The sequence below is a fragment of the Equus przewalskii genome, chromosome X, assembly GCF_037783145.1.
Source record: "Equus przewalskii isolate Varuska chromosome X, EquPr2, whole genome shotgun sequence".
In the NCBI taxonomy this organism is placed as follows: Eukaryota; Metazoa; Chordata; class Mammalia; order Perissodactyla; family Equidae; genus Equus; species Equus przewalskii.
This window is the reverse complement of record NC_091863.1, coordinates 60,632,618-60,658,433: the sequence shown is the minus strand read 5'-3', so window position 1 is coordinate 60,658,433 and position 25,816 is coordinate 60,632,618. Positions and strand designations below refer to the sequence as shown.

Genomic DNA, 25,816 nt, shown 5'->3' with positions numbered 1-25,816 from the left:
ATAATAAGCCATGAATCCCATCACTACTCTGCTTGAAACCTGAAAATGGAATCACTTAGGCATATGGAGCAGTGGTTCTCAAATACCAATTGACCATAACGTTTTCACAGAAATTGGAAAAATATAAATAATACAGAACATTTTCACAAGGCTAAATGTATTCCATTTAAACAATGAGCTTTTATTCTGAGGTTGAGTTCTTTCCTTACAGGAGGTTGGAAGATTAAAATGCCCTTTATAAAAATGAAATAATAATAATAGTAGATGTAATTTATTGGTGATTTGCTTTAATGTACTTGGCAAAACACAACCTCATGTCACTCCACCTATCTTTTTGTACATGGGATATTCTCTGGACTGTAAAACCCAAGTCTGGGGCACCCTTGCTGTGATGACCTATTCAAGTTTGCCTGAGTGCATTCTATAGCTTTGAGAACCTTTAATTGGGAAGGAAATCAGAGGTAAACATAGTACTGTCAGACCTCCACATCTGTGGGTTCTGAAGCCGTGGATTCAACCAACCACGAATCAAAAGGCCTACGATGGTTGCATCTGTACTGAACATGCACAGACTTTTTTTCTTCTCATTATTCCCTAAACTGTACAGTATAACAACAATTTACATAGTATTTACATTGTATTAGGTATTATAAGTAATCTAGAGATGATTTAAAGTATACAGGGGGATGTGCATAGGTTATATGTAAATACTACACTATTTTACATAAGAGACTTGAGCATTTGCAGATTATGGTATCCATAAGGGGATCTGGAACCAATCCCCTGTGGATACCCAGGGATGATTGCAGCTTTTTGCATTTCTTCTCCCTAAATTGTTAGAAGTAGTTACATGTTGCAAAACAAGGTGCTGATCGTGACATAAAACACTAAACTCTGAAATGCCTGTCTTGAGAGCTTTGCCTTCACTGCCTTACTTTGAACTTGTGTTTTACAATCTAGAGTAACTTTGTGGTTTCCTCAATCAGTGAGGCTTTAGAGGACAGGAATGTCTTTACCCTCATACATCATGGCATAGAGAAGACCTTCAGTAAGATTTCTAGTTATACAGGTGATACAGGTAATTTTGTAAAACAACAAAAACGTTAAGACTGGAAGGGTCCTTAGAAATCATAATCCAATAACCTGAGCATACACATGAAGAAACTGAGGCCTCAAAGGAAGAGAGTTGGGTTTTCTAAGGATAAAGAGTAAAGCCATTGATTGTGGTAATAGCAGTTCAGAAAGATTAATTTATTTGTCCCAGGTCAAAAGTATTATATTAAAGATAATTGAAGTGTAAATAATAGTTTAAAGGTTTTCCTAAATCTTAGTTTGCTTTCTTGTGAAAGGGAGATGCTAAAACTAAGCCTTGTTCTAATTTTTTCAGATAAGCCTGTTCCTTACTACAGTGATCCAGATGACTAGAATAAATCTCCATTTTTGCTTAGACACAAGCCTAGAAGGACAGATAGAATGACGTTTTACTCCTAAGGAAACTTACCCTCAGGATCAGAGACTCAGTAACCCATTTCAGTGATATCTTTCTTAACCTCATTTTAAACCCATGCCTCTCTTTAATAAATAGACAAAAGCAGTCTCATGTTCTTTCTTAATGTTATCTAAAATTTAAAAATAGATTAAATATTATGGTTATAAATTAATAAAAGCAATAGTGATTTTAGAATAAAATATATTTTACCTTGAAAATTAAACACAGAATTGCATCTATAGTTAATTTTGACCACTTGTTATCTAGATGGTAAATTCCCAGTACCTAGCTAGTACCTGGTACTAGTTAGTGCTCAAAAAATATTGGTTAATTGGTGGATGAATAATGAAACAATGACAGAAGAAATCAGGTTGGGCTGAGATGGGCTGAGAAGCAAATGGGAGGTAAAGAGTTGGAGACAACTCGTTTAAGATAACTCTATCATTATTTTCTTCACATCCCTAGTGCCTAACAAAAAGAATGTTACACAGCATTCATGCAATAGTTAACAATTTAATTACAATTTATTAAGACAAGTAGATTTCCAGAACTTCTTTTATCCTAGCAAATGTTGAAGATACAGCACTTTGTACATCACTTTAAATACCACGTTTATGGCTTTGTTTTATTTTCATAGCTAGAGAAAGAACAAAATAGGAGCTGTGCAAATGGTTTATATTAAGTATATTACATTATTATAAATGACTTTTCTAAATACTTATGCTTCTCCAGCAGCCCTAATCATCCTTACTTCTCTAACCTCACAAACATACATTTCTTCCCCTACATCTTCATACTTAGGACAGCCATTTTAGAAGAACCTGTTTATTCATTCTCAGAGGGCTTTTCAACTAAAAGGTCTAAAATACAGTCAGTGACACATGTTGGGATGAGACTAAGCAGGAGACAAGAAAACTTAAAAGGGCTTATCCATCAGTCTCATCTTATTTCACTACATTTGCTTTCCCAAACCTCATTTTAGGTGTGAACAATTTCATCATACTGCTGAGTAGAATCCAAATTATATTTCCAAGACTTATATACAAGCTACTGATTTGGAGTAAACGATCTCAGTTTAGATGATTTGTTAGAAAAAGATTGTCTTGTTTAACTCAAAGCCTAAATTGGGCAGTGGCAGAGTTAGTAGTGGGAATTTCCATACCCCTACCAGGTAAGGTTCAGGCCCCAAACCCTGAACACAACGTCCTTGTGATAGGTGAGAAGAGGAGAAAAACTGTGGAGTATGTTATACCCTTTCAAAAATGAAGGGTTGGAATTATGGCTGGTAAAGAAAGAAGTAGAATGTTCCTGATCTTTACCTAAAATCCAGCATTGGCTGGATTTTTTTAGTGGTTTTTAGATGCCTCTGGCAAAGTCCCATGGGAACAATTACCAGGCTCAATGGATTGGCAGAGAACTGGTGATTTTCCAAAGAGAAATATCCAAAAAAGCCAAGATCACTGTCAAGGAGCTTCTTCCCTTCATTTTTTTCTTAGGGATTTTACAGTTTCATGTCTTATATTTAAGTCTTTGATCCATTTCAGGTTAATTTTTGTGAGTGGTATAAGATAGGGATCCAGTTTCACTTTTCTGCATGTGGTTGTCCAGTTTTTCCAACACTATTTCTTGAAAAGACTATCCTTTCCCCACTGGATATTCCCAGTTCCCTTGTCAAATATTAGTTGACTACATATGCAGGGGTTTAATTCTGGGCTCTTCTGTTCCATTGGTCTATGTGTCCATTTTTATGCCTGTAGCATATGATTTGAATCACTAGAACTTTGTAGTATAGTTTGAAATCAGGAAGTGTGATGCCTCCAGTTTTGTTATTCTTTTCAAGATTGCTTTGGCTATTCAAGGTCTTTTAGGATTCCACACAAATTTTAGGCTGTGTTTTTCTATTTCTATGTTGAAAAATGCCGTTGGAATTTTGATAGAGATTGCATTGAATCTATAGATGGCTTTGGGTAGCATCGACATTTTGACAATATGAACTCTTCCAATCCATGAAAAGAGGACATCCTTCCATTTGTTTGTGTCTTCTATTTCTTTCTGCAAAGTCTTATACTTTTTGTTGTATAGATCTTTCACTTCCTTGGATAAATTTATTCCTGGTTATTCTATTGTTTCTGATGCTATTGTGAATGGGATATTTTTCTTTATTTCTTTTTCAGATGTTTCACTGTCAGTGTATAGAAAAACGCTTGATTTTTCTGTATTGATTTTATATGCTGCAACTTTATGGAATCCATGGATTAGATTCAACAGTTTTATAGTTGGAGCTCTGAGATCTTCAATGTATAAGGTCATATCATCAGTAAATAGAGATAATTTTACTTCTTCTTTTCCAATTCAGATGCCTTTTATTTCTTTGTCTTGCCTGACTGCTCCAGCTAAGACTTCCAGTACTGCATTGAATAAGAATGGAGAGAGTGGGCACACTTGTTTTATTCCTGATCTTAAAGGAAAAATTTTCAATTTTTCTCCATTGAGTATAACGTCAGCTGTGGCTTTGTCATATATGACCTTTATTGTGTTCAAGTATGTTCTTTCTATACCCAACCTGTTGAGAGTTTTTATTATTAAGGGAGGTTCTATTTTGTTAAATCGTTTTTCTGCGTCTACTGAGATGATCAAATGAATTTTATCTTTCTTTCTATTAATGTGTTGTATCACATTCATTGAATTGAGTATTTTGAGCCATCCTTGCATCCCAGGGATAAATCCCACTTTGTCATGGTGTATAATTCTTTGAATGAGTTCTTAAATTTGGTTTGCTAATATTTCATTGAGAATTTTTGCATTTATGTCCATCACAGATATTTATCTACAGTTTTCTTTTATTGTAGTGTCGTTATCTGGCTTGGTATCGGGGTAATGCTGGACCTGTAAAATGAGTTTGAAAGCGTTCTCGTCAATCTTTCAGAAGATATTGTGAAGGATTGGCATTAAGGCTTCCCTAAATGATGGGTAGAATTCACCCGTGAAGCCTATTGGTCCTGGGCTTTTCTGTGTTGGGAGGTTTTTGATTACTGACTCAATCACCTTACTCATTATTGATCTATTAAGAATTTTTCTTTTTGGTTCAGTCTTCATAGACTGTATGTTTCTAGGACATTATTCATCTCTTCTAGGTTATCTAATTTATTCGTGTATAATTGTTCATAATAAGTTCTTATGATCCTGTGTTTTTCTGTAGTGTCAGTTATTATTTCTCCTCTTTTATTTCTAATTTTATTCGTCTTCTGTCTTCTTAGTTGATCTCAGTAAAGATTTCTCGATTTTATTTATAACTAGCTCTTAGTTGCATTGATCTTTTCTTTTTTTTTTTATCTCTATTTCATTTATTTCTGCTCTGATCTTTATTATTTCCCTCCTTCTCCTAACTTTGGGCTTGATATAGTCTTGTTTTTTAGTACCTTGCAGTGTAAATTTAAGTCATTTATTTGTCATCTTTATAATTTCTTAATATATGCATTTACCACTATGAATGTCTCTCTCAGAACTGCTTTTGCAGAGTCCCATAGATTTTGGTATGTTGTGTTTCTATTTTCATTTACTTTTAGATACTCTTTGATTTCCGTTTTGATTTCTTCTTTGACCCATTTGTTGTTCACGAAAACATTGTTTAGTTTCCACATATTTGTAGATTTTCCAGCTTTCCTCATGTTGTTGATTTCTAGTTCCACATTATTGTGGTCAGAAAAGATACTTAGTATGATTTCACTCCTTTTGCATTTGCTAAGACACATTTTGTGCCTTATCATATTCTCTATCCTTGCAAATGTTCTGTGTGCACTTGAGAAGAATGTTTAATCTGCTGCTGTTGGATAGTAGTTCTATAGATGTCTGTACATCTATTTGGTATAATGTATGGTTAGAGTCCATTTTCTCCTTGTCGATTTTCTGTCTAGATGATTTATCCATTGTTGAAAGTCTGGTATTGAAGTCCCCTACTGTTATTGTATTGTTAATTTCTCCTTTTAGGTCTGTTAGTGTTTGCTTAGTATATTCAGGTGCTCCAACGTCGGGTGTGTATGTATTCATGATTGTTATATATTCTTGGTGTATTGATCCCTTCATCATTTTTTAATGAGCTTCCTTGTCTCTTGTTACCATTTTTGGCTTAACGTCTGTTTTGTCTGATATAAATACAGCTACTCATGCTTTCTTTTGGTTTCCATTTTTATGGCATATCTTTCTCACTCCCTTCACTTTGAGTTTATGTGTGTCTTTAAATCTTAAATAGGCCTCTTTTAGGCAGCGTCTGGTTTTGTTTTGTTTTGTTTTTTGTGAGGAAGATTGGCCCTGAGCTAACATCTGTTGCCAATCTTCCTCTTTTTGCTTGAGGAAGATTTTTTGCTGAGCTAACATCTGTGTCAATATTCCTCTATTTTATGTGGGATGCACCAAAGCATGGCTTGACAACTGGTGTTAGGTCCACGCCCAGTATCTGAAGCTATGAACCCCAGGCACTGAAATGGAGTAGTGACCTTAACCACTATGCCATTGGGCTGGACTCCAGGGTCTTCTTTTTTTAATCCATCCAGCCACTGTGTACCTTTTGATAGATGAGTTCAATCCATTTATATTTAGAGTAATTATTGATATGTAAGGACTTACTAATGCCATCTTATTAATTACTTTCTGGCTGTTTTGTATTCCCATTGTTTCTTTTTCCTTCTGTCTCTGCATACTTTCATAAATTGGTTAATTTCCATGGTGGTATTCTGTTTCCCCTTTTCTTGTCTTTTGTGGATCTATTTCAGCTTTCTGCTTTGTGGTTACCTTGTGAATTACATAAAATATAGATAAAACTGTCCATTTTAAGTTGATAGGAACTTATCTTTGAATGTCTATAATGGCTTCATCTTTTTAGTACTTTTTTATATTATTGATGTTACAATTTGCTTCTTTTTATGTCATGTATTTGTTAGCAATTTACTGAAGCTATAGTTATTTTTACTACTCTTTGCCTTTAACTTTTTTACTGTAGTTGAGTGGTTAATGCACCATCCTAATATAGAGTTACAGTTGTCTGAGTCTGACTATTTTCAACCTTACCAGTGTGTTGTGTACTTTCATAGGTTTTTCTGTCACTGATTAGCATATTTTCATTTCAGCTTCAAGAAATTTCAACATTTCTTGCAAGGCAGGTCTGATGGTGATGAACTCCCTCAGTATTTGTTTGGAAAAAAATCTTATTTCTCCCTCATATCTGCAGGATGCCATTGCCAGATAAAGTTTTCTTGGCTGACAATTTATATCTTTCAACACTTTGAACATGTCATTCTACTCTCTCCTATCATGTAGAGTTTCTGCTCAGAAATCTGATAGCCTAATGGGGTTCCCTTTGTATATCACTCCCTCCCCGCCCTGGCTGCCTTTAAGATTCTTTCTTTATCATTGATTTTTGACAGTTTCATTAAAATGTATCTTGAAAAAGGTCTTTTTTATTGAGATTATAGTGTGTCCTATTAGCTTCATTGACTTGTATGTCCAAGTTTTTCTCCGGGTTTGGCAAGTGCTCAGCTATTATTTTTTAAATAAACCTCTGCCCCCTTCTACCATGATTTTCCATCTTGAAGGTCAAATATTCTAATATGTGCTTTTATTATTGAATCTGATAGCTCTTGTAGGCTTTCTTCACTCTTTTTATATCTTAATTGTCTCTCCTATTCTAACTGTATTATTTCTGTATCCCTGTCCTCCAATTCACTTATTCTTTCTTTCCTCTGGTCTGCCCTGCTACAGATGTTCTCTATTGCATTCTTCATCTCATTCATTGAATTCTTCAGCTCCAGAATTTCTGTTTGGCTCTTTTTTTGGAATTTCTGTCTCTTTGGTAAAGAGCTCCTTCTGTTCCTTAGTTTATTCCTGACTTTATTGAATTCTGTCTGAGTTTTCTTGTAGCTTGTTGAATTTTCTTCATAACAGTCATTTTAAATTATTTATTAGTTAGATCACAATATTCTGTGCCTTTTGAGTTTGGTTGCTGTGGAATTATTATTTTGTTTTGTGATGTCATATTTTCTTGATTTCTTTTTTTAAAGATTTTATTTTTTCCTTTTTCTCCCCAAAGCCCCCCAGTACATAGTTGTATATTTCTCGTTGTGGGTTCTTCTAGTTGTGGCATGTGGGACGCTGCCTCAGTGTGGTTTGATGAGCAGTGCCATGTCCGCACCCAGGATTCGAACCAACGAAACACTGGGACGCCTGCAGCGGAGCGCACGAACTTAACCACTCGGCCATGGGGCCAGCCCCTCTTGATTTTTTTTATTGTTTGTACCTATGTGTTTCTGCTTTGGCATTTGAAGCAGCGGATAGCTCCTTAACTAAGCTTTTATTTTCTATGGTTCTTACCATTCACCAGCCTAGCTATTAGAAACCTCTCTTTTGTATTCCAGAAGGTTGTGTTATAGTTAAAGTTTACAGTTTCTCCCTTGCCCCCAACATTGCGTATTTTCTGAGCGTGCTCTCTGTGCACTGGAGCTCACTCTCCCTGAAACACTTGGGAGCACACACAAGGATCTAGTAGCAGAGTGTGGGGAGGTCTGGGTATAGCACTTGGTGTATTTGGGGCACCTGTAGAACCAGCAGGTAAATCCCTATGCGTGGCTCCTCCAAAGGCGAATGGATGGACTTTCTGCTGAGTGCAATTTCTTCAAAGCCCTTTTAAATTCTAATCTGCCTCTTTCTCAGTATGCTCCCTCCCTCCAGTTGCAGGGCTCCCAACTTAGTACTCCAGGTGTTGGTGGAGAGAAATTGGTTTCCTCAGCAGCATCCCCCTCAGCTGGGGTAGTGGGCCCTATATCACTGCCCTCCTCTTTCCCCATGGGAGCAGTCACCTCTTATGCCAGATAAATCAGCCCTGATCTGTGCCTTCTTGGGGATGGAGCAGCACCAGGAAAGTTTCTGTTACCACCTCTGCTGTAACCAAACTCATATTTTTTTTCTCCAAAGTCATGTTGGATTCTCCCTTCAAAAAGCTGAACTTCTGCATGTTCTCTCTTGTTGGTGAGTGTCTGCCCAATTCAGCACTCACCCAAGTCTTGCCTGACAGCAGCAAGAGGAGTCCAGGCAGTTGTGCTGGCCCTGCTGGTTCTGCAACCCATATGGAAGTTTGTTTATCTCCCATCATCTGAACTAGTGAACAAGATTCATCTTAGGTACTTTGCAGCAAAGTAAAACGTTCAGGAACTCCAACAAAGGAGCTCCTGTTGGTGTATGGATGCCTAATTTGTTACTAAAAAGGAGGAACATCATGCTGCCATGTTGCTGACATCACTCTCCCAACATATTTTTTGAGCTCCTACTATGTTGCAGGTAGTGAGGTAGGCATTACAGACATAAAAGTGAACAAATCTTATATTCAAGTAGGGAAAACATACAGTAAACAAATAAAAACAATAATTACAAATTATAAGAAGCCATGTGGAGAAAAATCAAAGTAACATTAGAAATGAACTTGTGTCTGGAGGGGTGGGAAGCTCTTAGGGTGGTCAACTTTGAGAACTGAAGGATTTTAACTGAAGGAAGGGGCAAGATAGCAGTTGAAAGAACATTCTAGGCAGAGGGAACAGATGTTGCAAAGAACTTTTTGGAGTGATTTTAATTCTTTGGTCAAATCAATTTTGAGGGTAAGCCTATGTGCAGCACGTGAGTTGATTCATTGATGGGAGGTCAGAAAAGGGAAGTGTTTCTTCCTCTCTGGGAACAAGGTAAAGAAAGTAAAGGTGGGACACTGACCAGTGCAATCACTTCCCATATCCTCCTCTTTGATTCCCCATGTTAAGCAGGTGTTAAGCTTTGTCCATACACTCCCAGGGCACCACCACTATAACTTTTTTCTAAAGTCTGCTGCTCTTTTTGCTATAGGCATAGGTGTCATTGATGGTTTAGATGACCCCAAGAGGGAAGAGAAGTTGCTGCTCCATTAAAGGGAGGTGATAGTTTTATGAAATGGAATGAGCCTGCAAGAGACTGCTTGAGTTTCTGGTATATATGGAATCCTTAGGGCAACATGACATCCTTAGTACTTCTGATATGCACAGAATGATAGAGAATACATGTTACCCCATATTTGCTTTCCAGTTTTTCCATAATAAAAGAATTTCTAGCTTAGCATGCGTAAACCTTGAATAATGAAAACATTTTCTGGTCTCCCTTGCAGCTTGGCAGGTCTATGTAGCTGATTTCTAGCCAATGAGTTGCAAGCAGAAAGGATTTTCACAATTTCCAGTCATCCCTTTAAAAGGAAAAGGCATGTGTCTCCTTCTCATTTCCCCAGTCCTACTACCTATAATGTGAATGTTATAAGAAACCTTGCACCATTCAGATTAGAGAAACACCCAAGAAATGTTGGAGTTACAAAACAAGAGCCTACATATCCAAATATCTTGCAAAAATAGCCACCAACTGGCTAAGATGTTTACGTGAAAGAGAAATACATTTCTATCTAGTTTAAGCCACAGTTCTATTAGTCACAGCTGAACCCATAGTGTAACTAATACAACTTGTCGTGATAGATTCAAAGGAAGAAAATGTGAAATGTTCAAGGGAAATTTTAGAGAAATCTAGCCACCTAACTATGAGCAGTATTCATAGGGTTCACATAACTATGACATAGGTCTCAGAAAACTTTCAGAGTGTACATTTACGTCGATGCATTCTAACACTGCTCTAGGAGTATTGTTTAGTGGACCATTTTGACAAAAATGTAAAAATGCAAGCTGTCGGTAGTGGTATTTTTACATCGAGTGGAGCTGAATGTACTGGACTCCTTCCCATGGGAGCCATAATAAATTTGGACCAAGGAATCCTTGAACTGAATTCAACATCAGTCTCCATCACACTTCTGCAGTAGAAGGAAGGCTCATCCAAGGAAAACAGAGTCAGGTAAATAGATGTTTTTATCTAAGTTGGAACTTGTTCAGATTCATCAAAATAAAATTCTTATACATATTGGAATTTAGTGTTTGATGTCATTACTGTGACATATCTAAAATCAGTTCCTATTCCTTACTTTCTTTTGATCATATATTGAATAGTTCATTTAAATGGCTTTATAACTTATTAAAATAAAGATGGAATTATATAATGCATGGAATGTACTTTAATATAATCTGGGGTAAGGAGAGTGAGTGCAGGCATACAGGAAAGAAGATAAACCATGTATTGAATTTGGTTGAAGCTGAATAATTGGTACATGGGGGTTCATTATACTAATTGCTCTTCTTTTGAGTATATTTGAACTTTTACATAGTAAAGGTTCTTGCGCATCTGAGTGAAAAAGTTAAACATATTTAATGACATAAGGCAGTAATGTGACTTCATATCATTTTTAACCCAGTATTACATGTTTTACTTTATGCAAGCATGATGTGCAGAGTTTATGGTAAGACTACTTCCTTCATGCTTTCATTTCTTGAGACCCAAACTTGGGCTATTATGCTTTCAAGCTGTTTTTATTTGTTTTTTTCTCATTATTAGATTGGCATTTTAAAAGGTGTAAATAATACTGGTCTTTGTACAAATTGTAGATATTCAACATTGCTTAGAAAAGGCTGAAAAAATTCTCTCACTTATGGGCCAGAATCAAACTTGAAAAGCAAAGATCTTAGGTCAGCCTCTCAGCACTGCTTCTGAAGCTTCTGCAAAAAAAGAAGACACTGGGGTCAGGCCAATAGGCCTAATGACAGCCTTCCTCTCACAGCTCACCAAGGAGCAGTTGCTCTATTATTCTTTGAAGAGATCCAAGAAGGCAAATGTAAGGACTTAAATAAGGGTTTTGCCTATAGATTAATCTTCAGATGTGCAATAAGGAGTTAGATGTAGAGAACTTAGTCAACAAACAACAGAAAAAGAAATATGGTCTTAGCAAAATCAAATACATGGTTAACACTGAGGAAGTTCTGCTGAGGAAATGGTCTGGGAAGTTCCAGAAAGTTACAACTCACTGCCTGTACTCCACTCACACATCACATCCTTTAATAACTGAGGAATAAGTAAATTAAAAGAGCCACATTTACTTGAGAGTTTATCTCTCACTCCTTTCTCTCAAAATATGGTAGTGAAGGCAGTCAAGTTACTTCTGAGTTGGTTTCAGGAAGGCACAAGGGAGGCAGATATATTATTTGAGGACATTTGATGCATGGGGCAGATCCATATTTACATCCCATTATTTACTTCAGGTCTACTGAAACATCAGAAATTTCTCCTTAGGAAAGCCTTTACCACTTCCTAGGAAAATCTTTCTGCAACAGCCAAAATGTGTAATTCCTAACAACTTGGTTATTACAGAAGATACCTGGGCTTCCTGAAATTACTAGGGATATAGGTGAGATGAGGAGGGAGTTGCTAAAGTGGAAGAAAGAGAACTAGGATGACAGGAGAGCCAGAGACAATGGTCCTGACTCACATGTTTTTGTTGAAGTAGATCCGTTTTGGGAAGAGCAGAGGGAGGTGGTGGACGGTGGATTTTTTCCTTGCCAATCAACAGTAAAAATCAGACTGTCAGATCTTAACAACCTTTAAGACTAAAGAAGAAACATTCCGTCTTTCACCTCATCTCCTTTTCTGCCCACAGACCATACTCTAGTAAATATAAGGCTTTAAATCATTCAGATAAACCCGGTCAACAAGTGAGGTTGGGGACTCATCTTAGTAGGATGAGGACAGTAATGAGTCTATCTATGGGCGGAGTAGATGGCAGGGATGGGGTAGGATGGGAGAAATGCTTCATCTCTCCATCTGAGAATAGAGTGCACGCCTCCAGGGAGAGTAGAGCATCATGGGACTTTCATCCATGTGTGTGAGAACACTGACAAAGATCGTCAAGAATATCAGATTGCTGAAAAAATGACTACTAAATATACATTGACTTCTGGAGGCAGAAAATTCCTGTGTAATTTTACCGAGACCATCTTTATTATGAAAATGCATATTATAAATTATAGATGTAAATAAGTTCCAAGTGCAACATTTTCACAGTATTTTGGAAGTAAAAACAAAGAGATTACATAAAAATTAAGTTGCACAAGAGTTCCACTTATGCACCCTTTTAGACCAAGGTAGCTTGACCTGTTGTTCCTAGGGCAGATGGCTCCTTTTTCTGGAATTACAGGTTAATAGAATTAGCTGCTTAACTGAATGACAATAAAACATATAAAATATTTGAATATAACAATAATAACAATAACAATATGACAATAATATGGAAATCACTCCATATTCAAAATCTCTCTTGTTGGAATAATTACGTGTGTATGTTGGAATCAGAACTCAAATAACCTTATATAGGAAATGTAAGTTTATTTATCTTGAATTGCATGTTGCTGTAGTTGAGAGTGTTTACTTTTTGCACCCTGATTTCATTGAATCCAGAGAGTGATAAATGGAAGGTTTGGAGAGAAGATTCTCCAAAGAAAGGAGAAGCTCCGAGAGGAGGCTGCTGTGTGGATGGCAGCTGCAGCAGTACCTCTCTCCTAGTTTAGACCTTTCTCTAGAAATTAGGTCCAGAGTTGGAAGAGGAAAATCAAAAAGTAAAAGAAAACAAGCAGAGATCTAAGAAACTGACAGCTGAGCTTGTGGATATATTTCTTAGAATTTAGCATCCCCATTACGGTAAGCAAAGTAGGCGATCACTTACTATATGCAATCTGAAAGACACTGCTGTAAGACCTACTTTCTTCAAAATATCTTCCCCTCCAGTCTGCTTCAGTGTCTTTAATGCCACTATTAAAAGTGAGGGATTAACATTTTGAGTTAAGGTTTACCCTTAAAGCCTAGATTTCAGATATCCTTGGTAAATTAATTTTAAGCTAACGTTAGTCATTAGCACCTTAGTGTGAATAAGTTGGACAGATTACTGACTAGACGAACAAGGGAATAGGACAGAAAACAAAAATATATGGATGGAGAGGAGGGGTAGATAAAGTAAATCACAGAACTGAATACAAACCTAGATGGGCTGGCCTGAGGAGAAGGGGTGGTCCTAGCTAAGCAGCATAAGAATAGTGGACACTTGTCCTCTCCTTGAATGATGTAAATGATCTGCAAGGGCTTCTGGACTGCCTAGTAAACGGGTTCTAACCTCAACCATTCATCTAAGAAGTTCAGTAATCTCCCCTTTTAAAAACAGGTATGTTTAAAGTGAAATTAATATGTTAATAAAAATAAATCACTGGTCTCTCAAAACAACCCCTAAGAAGTGTAATTCATGCTAATCTGGAAACTAGGAAACACATATAGTATAGACAAGACTCATGCAAGTACCCACAAAATTATTACTTGTGATCCCATTACAACACTAAATTATATTCAGACACAAATAACTTCAAAGCAAACAGACCAGACACAGTTACAAGTTGCCCTTTTAAAAACACAATTTAACACTTATTTAACACATAAAATATGTATCTTACAATGAATAATTAGGAGATAAATACACTATTGCTAGCAGCACAAAATCAGTCTTCTAGTAGGGTATTATTTTAATAACAAAGTACAAGCAAAATCAACACTTGTCCAGAGAAAACATTAGAAAATTTTCCATTCATCTTAGATATTAGAATTCATTTTGATTTCACCATTTTTTCCTCCAAACATATTAGTATCATAACTGTGTGCCTAAAGAAACTCCCTTCCTCTAAATACGATGGAGCTCTTGGTTGATTTTCACATTCCTTCCAGATGAGAAGTAGCATGTGTCTTCATTATATAGCACATAGATTTTAAATAGAGCATTTTTTATCTTAGAGCTTTTTGCTGAAACATGCTTCAAAGTATTCTAATATTTAAGATCTCAGGTTTAGTTACTATTCATATCCTGGGTCTGTTTCCTGCATACTAGTACCAAGAATGTAGCAGACAAGGCATTGTTAGCGGTCTCCAATGCTGCCAAAATTAATCTTCTGCACTTTTCTCAAACAGTGAAAGAATTGTCTTCTCCAACTGCTGGGAGGTAGGCTGTGCAGGCCGCAGAATGGTATGACTGGGGCAAAGGTGGGCCAGAAAAATTACTGAAGACTCTAGGGTCCACATGCGTAGCTGCCTCCAAACCCTATTCTGGCATGTGAAGGTGGCTTGACAGTTGCCACCTAACTTAAAGTAAGAAATACAATGTGATGAGGCTTTTAAGAGGTGTACTTGACTCTACTTCATCTTTCCACTTTGGCCTAAGCTTAGTAATTAATTAGTGCACTACTTCTTTCATAGGCTCAGAAAGCACAGTAACCTGTCAGAGGTACCTCAACGTCACTCTAGAAGCTTAGTGGAAACTTTCTCTTCTAGGCAGGTCCATACATCTCCAGAGGTGTTCTTAGGAAATAGTTTAAAAGAACCAGAGCTGTGATTTCATCTATCTGCTGTCTCCTGGACCTATAGAGGCAATCTGGGTCACCTTGTATGGACTTTGACAAGCTAACTGCCCTGGGTAGATTTAATACGGCGTATTATACAGTCACAGAGAGTTATTGTATGTGAATCTCTTTCTTGTTCTTACTTTAAACATGGCAGAGGCCTGAGTTCAGATTTTTATTCTAGCATAGGTGTGACAGATAATGTTTCATACTGACATTGAAATGAAGGAAATAGCTATTCCAGTCTTCAAACCCCTAGAGTATAATCACACATGGGAGATAAAAATGGTCCCATGTTTATAACGCTTTTGTTTTCACAGAATAATATATTGTCCATCCTACTTAAAATCAAACCAAAAATGTCATATTGGAAAATAAACCGTGATTACTAGTATAAATAGACAACTGTATTGCCTCTAAAATGCAAAGAGACTCATTGTCTGTTGTAACAAACCTAAGCACTTATTATGATCCCAAGCTAACAGTCTCTCTGTGTCTGAGGTTCACAGATAAAACTGCTGACTTTAGTTGAGAGCACATGTGTATAGGATGCCACTGAAATTTTATAGTTTACATCTTAAAGACTTGATGACAAATTACTACATGAACATGTCAACATCAATGATGGTGGAGTATAATGCTCTAAATTGGTTCTGTTATGACGATGTGAATTCCTCATACAGGTAAGATAGAACATAACTGAAAAGCTATGAGTGCTTCCTGTGATTACTTCCCAGTGGCTTGGGGTATTGCAAATGTTTTCTGATATACTTGCATTTCAGACCACATTCACTTTTTAATTTTTATTTAGCATAATTCAGTTGTCAGGGTAGAAGTGGTATGGTTGCCCACAAAGGATTTTGTATGGAGTTGGATGCTGTCATGCAAATCTTGTCTTGAAAGCCGTCTTCTGAACTCATTAGTGGTGAAGTAGTATATAACTGGGTCAAGGCAGGAATTCAGACTAGCAAGACACAGGGCAACAGAATGAAATATTAGAATCACTCTTCTGGCTAGGCAGCTTTTAATTTCATTGGACTTGACCAGGAAATCTAAAGGAAAACTGAAGTGATAAGGTGCAAAGCAGATTAGGAATACTCCCGCACAAGTTAGAATCATCTTCAAGGCTTTCTTTTTCTCTCCAAGGTCTTGAGTCACAGGATATTTATCTTGCAGTGATAAAACCGTCTTCCAGGTACAATATAGGACAATCAGAAGAGGAGTGACAAACCCAATCAACTCGCCAATGGTCATCATGGCAATAGACTGGGCCAGATTGACATTCCTGGTAGGAAGATCTACGAAGCATTTGGTTCTGTTGCCTGTGGTCTCATCGCTGGTTCTGAGGAGAGGAAAGAGCAGACAGGCAAGACAGATGATCAGCCAGCCAGCAATGCTGACGTATAAGTCATATTTCTGTTTGCAGTCATTGAAGCGAAAAGGGTACATGAGAAACCAAAATCGTCGTACACTGATGCAGACCAAGAAGTAGATACTTGCATACATGTTGACATACTTCAGGTAGAAACAGAACATGCAGAGTCCAGGCCCAAATGGCCAGTCATGATTCAAGTAGTAAAAGATCCTCAGTGGCAGGGAGAGAACTTGTAGCAAGTCAGCAATGGCTAAGTTTATCATGAATATCACAGCCCGTTTGGTTTCTTTCATATAGCCATAAAATACCCACAAGGCTAATATGTTCCCTATGAGACCCGGCACAAGAATAACAGTGTATGTCACTGCATAGATAAAGTATCGAAAATCTGTATTGTCTGCATATGGTCCAGCACATGTGTCATTAGCAGGCATATTTCTTTCTGGGGAAACTGTCTTTGCCAAATGGTGGTTCAGAACCTAAATTCACTATCAACTGCTTGCTCTTTCTAAAAGACTGACCATCGATAGGTTGGAGAATCTGAGACTAAAATAATCTTTTTACTGCGTTGGTCTGAGCCTCTATACCTGATTTGGGGGCTTTTCAAAGAACTATCTGCATGTTTGTTTTGGATTTCTCTACAGTAACTACAAGGAAATCTAGTGTGCAAGCACAGACAACAAGCTGTTAAAATTTTCCCCTCTTGTTTACTCTGTTATAAAGCCTTCTGGGACATCACAACAGTTGATCCTCTCCCATTTGGATCACGAATGTGCCATATAGCAGCTCTTCAAATTCCCATATGATGATAGCCATCTCTTTACAGGTGCTTGGCAGGCTGTTTTTCTCTTTTTTGGCTCACATAGAAGGAAGGTTTGCTTTAATACTCAGTGGATCCGCAACTCTTCAGAGATGATTAACTTAGATCAGTGTTTGGGGATGTTTTCAGTTATGTCCAAAGCTAAAAAGTGGAAAGCAAAGGCAGAGCTGCAAGTGAAAAAAAAAAAAGCCAATTATTATCTGGCACATTTTGCAAACAAAAAAAGGCTATGTGTAGAAAAACCTATTAGTTTAAATGGAAAGTTCTGATGTGAGTGAGGGTGACATGCCACAGTTAAACTTGAGAATCAGGAACATATAGCTAGAAGGAACCTGAGAGGTAATCTAGCCCCTTGCTATTCAAAATGCCATTTCTGAACCAGCATTACTTGAGAGCTTGTTAGAAATGCAGAAGAATCTCATGTCCCACCTGGGACCTGATGAATCACATCTGCAGTTTAACAAGAATGATAGGTTATTCTTATGCATATTAACATTTGAGATGCTCTGATTTAGATCTTTGCTTCACAGCCCTTGTGGATTGTCAGAGTCATCTGGAGAAGATTTTTTTTAAAAAACACAGCTTTCCATAGCTTTCCCAGTATCTCCTCCAGAGATTCTGATTCAGCATGTAGGGCCCAAATTTGAAATTTGTTTTTCTAAAAGCTCCCCATATGATTCAGATACAGCCAACCCAGCATTTGTCCTTGAACCATCATTTAGGGGCCACCCATTTGATCCAAATACTTTCCAGATGTCTGAAAATAAGTGGGCAACCTGCCTCTCTTTAAATACTTCTATTTACATGGGTCATTTAGTCACCTCTCAGTTATCCAAGAAACAGACCATAGCACCAGTACAGAGAATCAAAATCCCCAGAAAGTTGCCTCAGCTGAGTCCATGACCTTTGTTCTGAGGTAAACAAATTTTTGCTTAGGGACCTGGATAGTTGCCTCAAGGCTGCTGAAATCCAGGAGGACTTAACTGACTTTAAAGATATGTGGAAAGAACAAAATTGAAATAGAAATTATGAAACACACTGCTTTAGAATATCAAATCCATGTGGATTATCAAATCCATGTGGTTTGAAGAACTTGATTTAGCCCCTGAAGGAATTTTTATTGTTATTATTTTGCCTCAATTGCCTGGTAAGTAAAATAGTATGTTTTGTTAAGAGATATGGTGCTCACTTTAATTAAAAGGCCTGATGAATGATATGAACTATGGATTCAGATTGAAGAGGCTAAATACTTGAGATTTCTCAGAGAAGGAAGAAGTAGAGAGATGGTGTTATAAAGATAGGGAAGCACAACTGTAAATAATAACATCAATATTGAAAGAGTGGTTAACATTAGAGCTTGTTCAGCTCCCAAACTGAAATACTTCTTTGAAATATTTTCACAGATAGTGATTTTGGTTAGGTGGCAGATAAAAAGTCAAAAGCCCTGGGTTTTCCACTTCCCTTTAACTATTTATATAAAAGTCATCGCCTGCTAATGTCACTGATTAGAAAGAATTTTAGAAATATACATCCAATCAACCTCTACTGAACCTTCACCTCTCCTGTCACAGCCAATGACTCTTAAATCTGTATCTCATCTGAGCTGTAGCTCTCTTTCCAACTATATATAAGACTACTTCTCTTGAATGATTCATCATCACCTCAAAATGTGGCATATGAAACTGAAATCATCTTTTATATTTTATTAAAATATGTCACATCTTGTCAAATCATGTTATTTCTGATAAAAATCTCCTAATGACTCTTCATCTCAGAGGTAAAATCAAAGTCCTTGCAATGGCTTACATCATACTGTGTGATCTGGCCTCCAGTTACTTCTGAGCTTACCTCCTAAGACTCTCCCCTTGCATTCTGCTCGAGCCACTTTGCCATTCTTGCTGTTAAGTGAACAAACCACGTCCGCTCCTGCATCGAAGCCTTTGAATTGGCAGTTAGCTGTGCCTAGAATGCTTTAGCCCAGTTATTTACTTGTTTCACTTCCTTACTTCCTCCAGATCTTTACCGAAATGTCACCTTTTCATGAGGCTTTCCCTGATCTTCCTATTTAAAACTGTAGCTCTCCTCCTATACTCTCCATCTCCCTTCAGTATTTATTTTATCCACTATCAATCATAACTAATATACTTTATGTTTTTTAGGTATTTATTTTGTTTTTATATATCTTCTCTACTAGAATGTAAAGTCCATGAGGACAAGGATTCTTGTGTATTTTGTTTACTTGTTGTATACTCGAACCAAGGGCTGTACAAGACACAAAGTAAGTGCTCAGTATTTCTTGAATGAAATAATTGCGGTAACATATGTATGGTGATGGATAAAACCTGTACTGTTGGTAGTGAACACGATGCAGTCTATACAGAAACTGAAATATAGTGATGTACACCTGAAATTTACACAATGTCATACGCCAATATGATCTCAATAAAATAATTAAAAATAAATTATTTGACTGTAAAAATCAACATCTCAAACAAAAATCATCTCTCAAGACCTCAAAACAGATTCTGCTCCAGACTTCCTTATTCGCTATTAAGTTCACCAATATTTTCCCACGTTGTCTCAAAGTTTTGGAGACTTTGACTCTTTGCCCCTTAATGTCCACATACAAACAAGTGCCTAAGGGAAAGATAGCATACTATGGGGGAACTAATGTATGTTTAGGAATCAGAATGACCTGGGTTTAAATTCTTTCTCTTTCAATTAATGGCTGTGTGACTTTGGATATATCACTAAACCTCTCTGATCCTTAATTTTCTCACTAGTAAAATGAGAATAATCGTGGTACCTAACTTATAGAGTCAGTGTGAGAACTAATTGAGCTGCTGTATGTAATCCATTTAGCATAGTGTCTGGTACATAATAAGTGCTCGATAAACAGTTATTATAACTGATATTATTACTATTTGCTGCAACTGCATTATTTCTGATAATCATCTCACTTTTAAAATTTGCATTGTTTCTACCCTAGTTCAGGCCCTTATTACTTAATCTGTCTCCCTATCCCTTATCTTTTCCTACTCTATTCTACATAATGTTGTCAGGTATTTTTTTTTTCTAGGATGAGGTCTCTAAAGAGCATTAATGGCTCCCTATTGCCCAACAAGTCACAAAGTACATAGTCTGGCAGTCAGTGGCTTCCTTAAATACAGTGCATCTACCTTTAGAGCATTTTTTTCCCACTACTCCCCAAACATGCCCAGCACTCTTGCAAAGCTCAGCTCCTTGCTGTTCAAACTGAGCTTTTTTGTTTTTTCATAAACAGTGTTTGCTATTCTGCTACCTCAGCCTGGAGTATCTTCTCTTTATATATCAGTCCTACCTATTTGTAAAGGCCTTTCTCAAATTTCCTGTTCTTCATGAAAACTTTTGTGGTTAACTCAACACTGTTATGATAGCTCCTTTTTTAAAACTCCATTTATACCTCTCTTAAAACACCTAACTTCCTCTGCTTTTGGTTAGTAATTTGTGTCTGTGTCTTATTTATGCCCCTGCTCCCCTGCTTACCCCACCCCACCACGGCTAGGCCAGAAACTCCTTGAAGTCAAGGCCTGGGTCTCATACACCTCTATATCCCCTGGGGCACCTAGAACCATGTTTGGAATGTGTGGGTTCATCTAGTATTTATTCAGCAAATATTTATTTACCAACTACCATTTGCCAGGCACGATGCTTCGTACTGGGGATATAGACTATGGAAAAAGGCACATGATTACTGTCTTCTTGGGCCATGGTCTAGTGAGGGAGAATAATTGCCACAATATATGTGGTCATAGGCAATGTACAGTGTGCTCTATAAGCACAAATGAGGGGAATCAACTAAAATATTAAGGACATATTTGCTTAAGTGAAATGAACTTAAGGTCAATACTACCCTCCTGAAGTGTGTACTTTTCCTGTGGCTCATTCCCTCAGTGGCCACATATTACTGCATTTGCATCTGTATATCCCAGCCTGTAGCCTTGAAATGCTTCTGAATAGAGCAGCTCCCTTAAGATTTCTCTGGCTTCCTCCTGGGAGAGCTGATGATACTCTCCCTTTGTTTAGATAACGTTATTTTCTAGCAGGAAAAGTTGCCTGGGATGATTGAAAAGGCTTTCAAACATAGAAAAACCCCTAGTCAGCTGTGCTGTAATAAATATAAATACTCCTTGATTTAGGAGTGATGGAGGCAAAAGATGAAGGAAGCATTTTTTTCAGAGCATACCACTATTTTTTGAGATTTTCCTTTCTCAGGAAAAAAATCCATATTGTAACAGACACTGGAACAGTCTCCAATTTTGAATGTGATATTTACTCCAAGGAAAATGCCGGCCTCCTTTAGCAAATTTTTTCTTGCTTCAGGAGCCTATTCTTCCTTAATTTTTCTTACTTTTTTGGGAAGAGGAAAAAAGAAGAGAAAAAACGAAACTGATAGTCTGAATTTAGCCTGATTTCCAGAAATCTAGAGGTTAGAAACAATTCCATATGAAGATCTCATGGGAAGTTATTATCTTTATTTATGTTTAATTTATTGTGTTTGTTTTATTATATTTATATATGTTTATTTTATTATCTTTATTTATTAATGTTTATTTGTCTTTATTTATGTTTATCTGAAACTGAAGCCTCACTAAATTTTACTCATGATATGGGTTCAAGAGTATTTTCCAGCAACATTATATCTTTGGTTGTTTATCCATGGAAAACCTGGTTCAAATGAATACCAGAGGTAGCTTTCCATGTCATTTTACTAAGACTTCCTCTGAGCAAGTTTTTATTATCTATGAAGACGTTAGATGTTAGAAATGTGTTTCTGTATTTTAACAAAGGAAAGTGAATTATTAAAAATACCAGATCACCAAATGACCTAATTTTTAATCGTGGTCTTTGAGACTTATTAGTGGAAAGTTGAGACTATATTTCGGAGTGTGGAGCCTTGCCCGGCAACCAACCATTAATAGGTCACAGGCAACCAACTGCTCAAAAGCCAACTTCACTTTAGAGTTCTGGTTACATATGTGCTTTAGTAAGCCAAGAAAAAGCAGACCTAGTGCTGCAAGGGACTGCAAATTATGTGGGGCTGAACAAGTTGTGTACATGTGTGTGAGAGGCAATGGTACCATTACGATATATGAGTAACCACAAATATTGAATAGAAGAGAGCAGAACTATTTCTTTCTGATTCTGATCAGCACACATAGCAAATGTCGGGGCTTCTTTGTCACTTTTGAAAATCTTCAAAGTGAAATAGCTTACAATCTTTCCAGGAAACCAATTCAGCAACTGCATCTAAGTGAAGAGCTGACTATAATGCAGACAGCAAAGGTTAAGGTAAGTCTTTGCCTGGCTAATTCCCCAAGGGAACTCACCAGTTCTTTCCGTACTATATATTCCATCAGAATTTTTATTTTAAAGAGAGTGTTCTGCCTGGATAGCATCACATCCAGTCAAGCCCCCTTATCTTTGACACCTTCTATGATTCCCCCATAGGCCAAGTCCATGAAGGGAGGAAATACTTATGTGTGGATAACACAGTTATTGTGAGCATTGCCATTTTGCCAGGAAGTTCTTTCACTTAGCTGAGTCTAAATGTCTCTGCTGAGATCTAAAGCCCATTTCCTCTTCAGCAGATAGTGCATCTTGTTCTTCTGCTCTGAGTAGTACTCTTTTAATTACTTGGAAACAGCAAAAAGGTCATCACTCAACCCCACCTCACTAGTGAATAATGTCCAGTCATGTTGCCTTTTCTCATATATCCTAGTTTGCAATAATTTCATATCCTGGAGAGCAGAGCACACCAATTGGTATTGGGGATGAGTGACTTCAGAGGTTATTGAAATCTGTACTGATAATCAACAAGTACTTGAGCCGCTATTACTTCCTCACCCTTCAATCCATTAAAAAATGTTAGTCAGTTTTTTCTTATACAGCTCCCACCTCTCAGGGTCTTGCTTTTATCCACATGATTGATATGTGTCTATTTTTATTCTTTCCCTTTTTATAAAGCAGGGTCTCACAAAATGTTGTCCCTGGGCTAACAGGAGTGCATGTTAAAAATGAATATTCCCAGATTGACTGAATCTCAATTGCCAAAGGATGGTGTCAAGGTATTTACATTTTAGCAAGCTTTCCAGAGAACCAAATCTGAGAGCCTGCAAATCTGAGAGCCTTCCTTGAGTGATAAAAGGCATTATCAATATCAATTCCAACATTTTGTTAAGCTCCATAGCCAAACGAGGTTCTTGCAGGTATTTACTGTGCTTTCCTATCTCCATTGCCTTTGTTCTTGATTTTCCCTCTGTTTAACATGCTCTCTCCCATTTTTACCTTTTGAGATCCTGCCTGTCCTCCAAGGAAACTATTAAAAAATGCTACCTTCTTCATACAGGCTTTCACTATCCTCTGCCTGGTTGTGATCATACCTACCTGTGAACTCCCATAGCACTTTATATGTATTAGAAATATGCTTCCTTCTTATCCATTCCACAAAATGTTGAGCTCCTTACCAGCAAAGTCTGTGTTTTATTGGCCTTTATAATCCTCCACCCCTAAAGTGCCCAGCTACGTTGCATGTAGTAAGAACTCAATTAGATTCGACCAAGTTTATTGGATATCTACACCAGAGTTTAATACAATGGGAAGATCCTTTTATGTCTCATATATGCTACATTGTTTTGTAAATATGAAGACATATTCAGTTTGAATATATCTCCATTTTTTGACTTTAATTTGTGATTCATAGTGGATCTCAAATATTTATTTATACATGTTTAAATTACTAGAGAAAGTAGTAAATAACTTTTGATAGGTACTATAAAATACTGAAAAGACAGTTTAGAATTACACGTGGCCAAATATCTGGCTATCAGTGTCTCCTGTTTTTTTACTACTCTGGATGTGTGTATCCCAACTCTCTATTTAAAATACAAGCCACCATTTTACAAAGTTCCATTTTACATGTTAAATTTCAAATATTTTCACTCTGTAGAAGTGATGAGAAGATCACAAGTTATGTTACGGTGGGAAGGCTGTATGTATTTCCTCTTCTCAGCTCTGACATAGCTGTGGGGATTTTCCTTGGCTTTTCTGAATGTTCACCTTGTGTCTCAGACCAGACATGAGCATTTGGACAAGAAAGGAGATTTTTTTAAGGAAAGTTTTGAGCTTCCAAGCTTACATAAAATAAACCAGAGTCCAAGATAATCAGGTCCTTCTGGCCCTTTTCACTTTTTTGCAGGCACTTTCTTGCAATTTTCTCTTTGAGAGTATGCCCTACCCACTGCTTCACAGGATTAATAGGCTGCTAAACTGGAGGAGTAAACCAACCTTATAGGGTCTGGTAGAAAGAGCAAGGGTGTAGTGGAAAATTAAACCAGTCTTCAGGGCCTTACCCCACGGTTGGCCTTGATTTTGGGTGTAGGTGGCTACCTAATGTGGTGTAATTTCAAGGGTTGCCAAAAAGCCCTCCATTAAGGAAAAAAAAGGAAAAATACCTTCCCACTTGTTGGCTGGGGCCCAAACTCCTTTTTCTTAAGGATAAGACTCTTGCCCTATAGAGATAGTTTAGGCTTGGAATGCCAGACTCCCACCTTTAAAGATGGAGTCTAGGAACTTAAACTTGGCAACTTTTCCTGGGGATTGTCAATGCCTCACATAAACTCAGAATTTTTGGATCATGTGTAATTGGTCCCAGAGCTTTTGCATCCTTTGCCTTTCAGCTCAGTTAGTGTATCAGCTTTTTCTGCTCTTGGTGCTTAGTAGTTTTTCCCAAAAAAATTTCTTGTGTTTTACTTATATTTTTGGGCCATTTTCTCCACACTATATTATCCAAAACCTATCACATTTTATTTTAAGGAACAAAAGGGTAATATGGAATCCTCTCAGCAGACACTGGGATCTTCAGAAACTGCATAAAGAATCCTGATGGAAAATGATTTAAAATTTAAGGTTTTAAATACTAAAAATGCAAATGACATAAAAGGAATTGTTTAGCCCTCAGTAACTACCCTAGAAACTACCCGTGAAGCTCTCAGTAATTACTCTAAAATATGCACATGGAACATTTGATATCCCAAGAGCAAGGCAATTAATCTAAAATATTAGACTTCATTCTTGGATTTTAGAATGGATCCAGGGATCTCATTCCTGGATTTTAAATGACAGATAATGGATCCTGTCCTTAGATCAGGCTTTGAGGGAGGCATGGAAGAGGGGTATAAGACACTGAACACTGTTATCTCAAATGATTGAATGCAAGTCTCTTGTCGTGGCAGTTTTGTCTTTGTTGGACCTGTCTGATTTTCTTGATCTTTGTAGCATGTCTCCTGTGGTACTCCAACTGAACAAGATTCTGGTTGGTTACTTCTTAATCTTCTACCATGTGTTCTATGCTTGGAAAGTGGATCTTATAAATTAGGCAAGACGCTAAAAGAGTTTACCTTGTCTCTCACTTCAAAAAATAAGCCTCCAAACTCCTTGAGTCACTGTTCAAGGAGTGACCACACACCAGGAACCATTATTGTGTTCCTACACTTCTCCATCCAGCAGCACACCCCCGATAGTAGAAGAAAACTGAATCTTCTGGAAACTCTTGGCTCCTAAAGGCATCTTTCAAGTTACCGACACGGAAGTGTCATTGAAAAAGAAGATGACTGAATTCCTTGACTAGTCTTCCACCAGTGATGGGAACGCTGTGATATGTACATGCCCTCTGGCTTAGGTAGAAGCATCATTGCTAATACATCTCCTTCTCAGACTCTTCTTCCTTTGTA

General features: G+C 37.2%; 1 protein-coding gene across 5 annotated transcripts in view; it reads right to left on the bottom strand.

The window, feature by feature from the left end:
- Positions 1 to 12,392: 12,392 nt before the first annotated feature.
- Positions 12,393 to 25,816, bottom strand: part of GPR174 (G protein-coupled receptor 174) — a 39,781-nt gene continuing 26,357 nt past the window's right edge. For 4 of the 5 annotated variants that reach the window (XM_070606227.1, XM_070606226.1, XM_070606225.1 and 1 more), the window contains one exon: positions 12,393 to 17,212. In XM_070606227.1, coding sequence (XP_070462328.1) covers positions 15,658 to 16,659 — 1,002 coding nt within the window. In that variant the 5' untranslated portion in view covers positions 16,660 to 17,212 and the 3' untranslated portion in view covers positions 12,393 to 15,657. The remainder of the gene's footprint in view (positions 17,213 to 25,816) is intronic. The other variant, XM_070606229.1, reaches the window with a different exon arrangement.